This window comes from Lagopus leucura, unplaced genomic scaffold (genome assembly GCF_019238085.1).
Source record: "Lagopus leucura isolate 7727_CA_CO unplaced genomic scaffold, USGS_WTPT01 33568-0_obj-0_obj, whole genome shotgun sequence".
NCBI classification, from domain to species: domain Eukaryota; kingdom Metazoa; phylum Chordata; class Aves; order Galliformes; family Phasianidae; genus Lagopus; species Lagopus leucura.
In genome coordinates this window covers 1-2,102 of record NW_024967933.1, presented here as the reverse complement: position 1 = coordinate 2,102, position 2,102 = coordinate 1, and the positions used below count along the sequence as shown (strand labels likewise).

At 62.5% G+C, this 2,102-nt stretch overlaps 1 protein-coding gene across 1 annotated transcript; it reads right to left on the bottom strand.

Annotated features, from left to right (window-relative positions):
• Positions 1-314: 314 nt before the first annotated feature.
• Positions 315-1,952, bottom strand: LOC122193369 (protein TESPA1-like; the record flags this gene model as incomplete). Its single annotated transcript, XM_042894139.1, has 6 exons — positions 1,583-1,952; positions 1,303-1,345; positions 911-960; positions 762-815; positions 516-552; positions 315-398 (listed from the first exon to the last, which is right to left on the bottom strand). Coding segments are annotated over exons 1-6 (485 nt in total), but the record flags the coding sequence as incomplete, so codon positions are not given.
• Between the last annotated feature and the right edge of the window lie 150 nt (positions 1,953-2,102).

Sequence of the window (2,102 nt, the reverse complement as noted above, 5' to 3'; positions counted from 1 at the left end):
TGGATGTGGGGTGGATGTAGGGTTGGGTGTAGGGTTTGGGTGTGGGGTGGATGTGGGGTTAGAGTTAGATGTCAAATTAGGGTTAGATAAAGGATGGACGTAGGGTTGTGTGTAGGGTGGATGTAGGGTGGGTGTAGGGTGGATGTGGGGTGGATATAGGGTTGGATGTGGGGTTGGGCGTAGGGTGGATGTAGGGTTGGATTTAGGGTGGATGTAGGGTTGGATATAAGGTGGATGTAGGGTGGATTTAGGGTTTGGTTGTTGTGGGAATGGGTCTCATGGGAGGACGACCCCGCACCCATCAGGGTCCCCACCTGGAGCCGGTCCGGTTGGTGAGGCCCGAGGGCGCGCTGGATGCCATGCTGTGCCCCAGGCTGAGGCGTCCGCCCTGCAGAGCCCTGCATGGAGAGATGCTACTTGGTGTCACGGCCTGGGGACAACCCTGGGGACAGAGCAGCGCTGGCAGCAGCGGGGCTGAGAGGTGGGGATGTGCAGGGATGGGGTCCTGCCCTCACCTGCCGAAGGTTTGATCGTTGCCTGGTAGCAGAAGAGCTGCAAAAAGGAAGCAGAGAGGTGGCAGGGAATGGAAGGGGACATCTGGGGAGGTTTGGGGACAGGCCCTGTGTCTGCAGCCCCTCTGACTGCAGCGAAACCATCCGGGACAAACAGCCTCTCCCCATAGGTGTGCTCCCTGTCCCTGCATCCTCCAGGGATGCTCAGAGCGTTGGGAACAGGAAAGGACCCCCGGGGGTGGCTGCTACCTTCAGCTCCCAGCGTCAGGTCGTCCTCAAAGCTGGTGCTGCTGCTCCCACAGCCTGCAAGACAGCATCACCCCGAGGGGCGACAGGGATCAGAGGGGAGACCCCCACCCTCAGCCCCTCCATGCTGTGCCCACAGAGCGCCCACCTACCGTAGGGACCCAGTGAGCACAGCTCCTCTGGCAGCGCCTCCAAGGACGACCTGAACCCGGAGCAAAACCCCGTGAGGTCCAGCAGTGCTGCACTGCACCGTGCTGGGGGTGCGGGGTTGGGAAAGGGGGGATTTGAGCACGGTGGGATGAGGGGTGAGGGATGGGGATGAGGTTGGGTTGGACGGCGTGGCCGGGGGGGGACGCTCAGAGGGTGAGCACAGCACCCCCAGCACCAGAGTGGCTGAGCACGGAGCGAAGGGACAGCGGTGCCTCCTGCACGATGCATGCGTGCCTGCAGCTCCTGTGCGGCTCCAGCATCCCCCCCCCCGGGTGCAGAAAGCCCCAAGGAACGGACAGGGAGGCACCGTGCCCCCCATGGCCCCGCAGCTCACCCGCAGTCCTGCAGCCACGTCTCTATCTTGCTGGAGGAGCTTCCTGCGGGGAGCAGAGATGAGATAAAGCAGCACGAGGGAGCCGGGTTTGCTGTGGTCACCAACTCGGCGCGGTGCAGAGCTGGCTGCCAAGCTCAGGGACGTGCACAGCCGCTTGCAAGCACTGATGTGCACTGCACACACACACGCAGCACGTGAAACGATGCGCTGGTGAGCACACAACCCTCTGCACGCACGCATCCCGTGCGCAGACCCCCGTTTGCACGCGGGCATCGCGGACCTTCGAGGAAGACGTCGTCCAGGTGGGGTGACTGCAGCTCTGGGATGTCCTGCATGGCTGCAGCCGCCTCCTCCTCCACCACTGTGGTCCTCCAGCAGCGGCTCTGCCGGGCCCAGGCGCGCCGTTTCTGCCATGAGGAGGGGCTGAGCACTGAAGACCCCTCCATGGCAGCACCGGGAGACCCTGCAGGGATTGGGGAGCCCTGAAGTTGGGGCATTCCTCACCCACTTTGCATAGCAGCCCCACAGCACCACCACAGCGTCTTGAGGCAAGCTGCACAGCACCAGAAAGCAACTCTTTCGGGATCCCCTTTGGGGCTTTTTAGAGCCTGGCACTTCCCATAGGAAAGAGCTTTCCCATCCTACCCATATCCCATTCAGTCCCCAAGCAACACCCCTTCCATCCTCACCCTCATTGCCATCCCCATCCCACCCCATTCCATCCCCATCCCACCCCATCCCATCCCATCCCATCCCATCCCATCCATCCCATCCCATCCCACCCCATCCATCCCATCCCA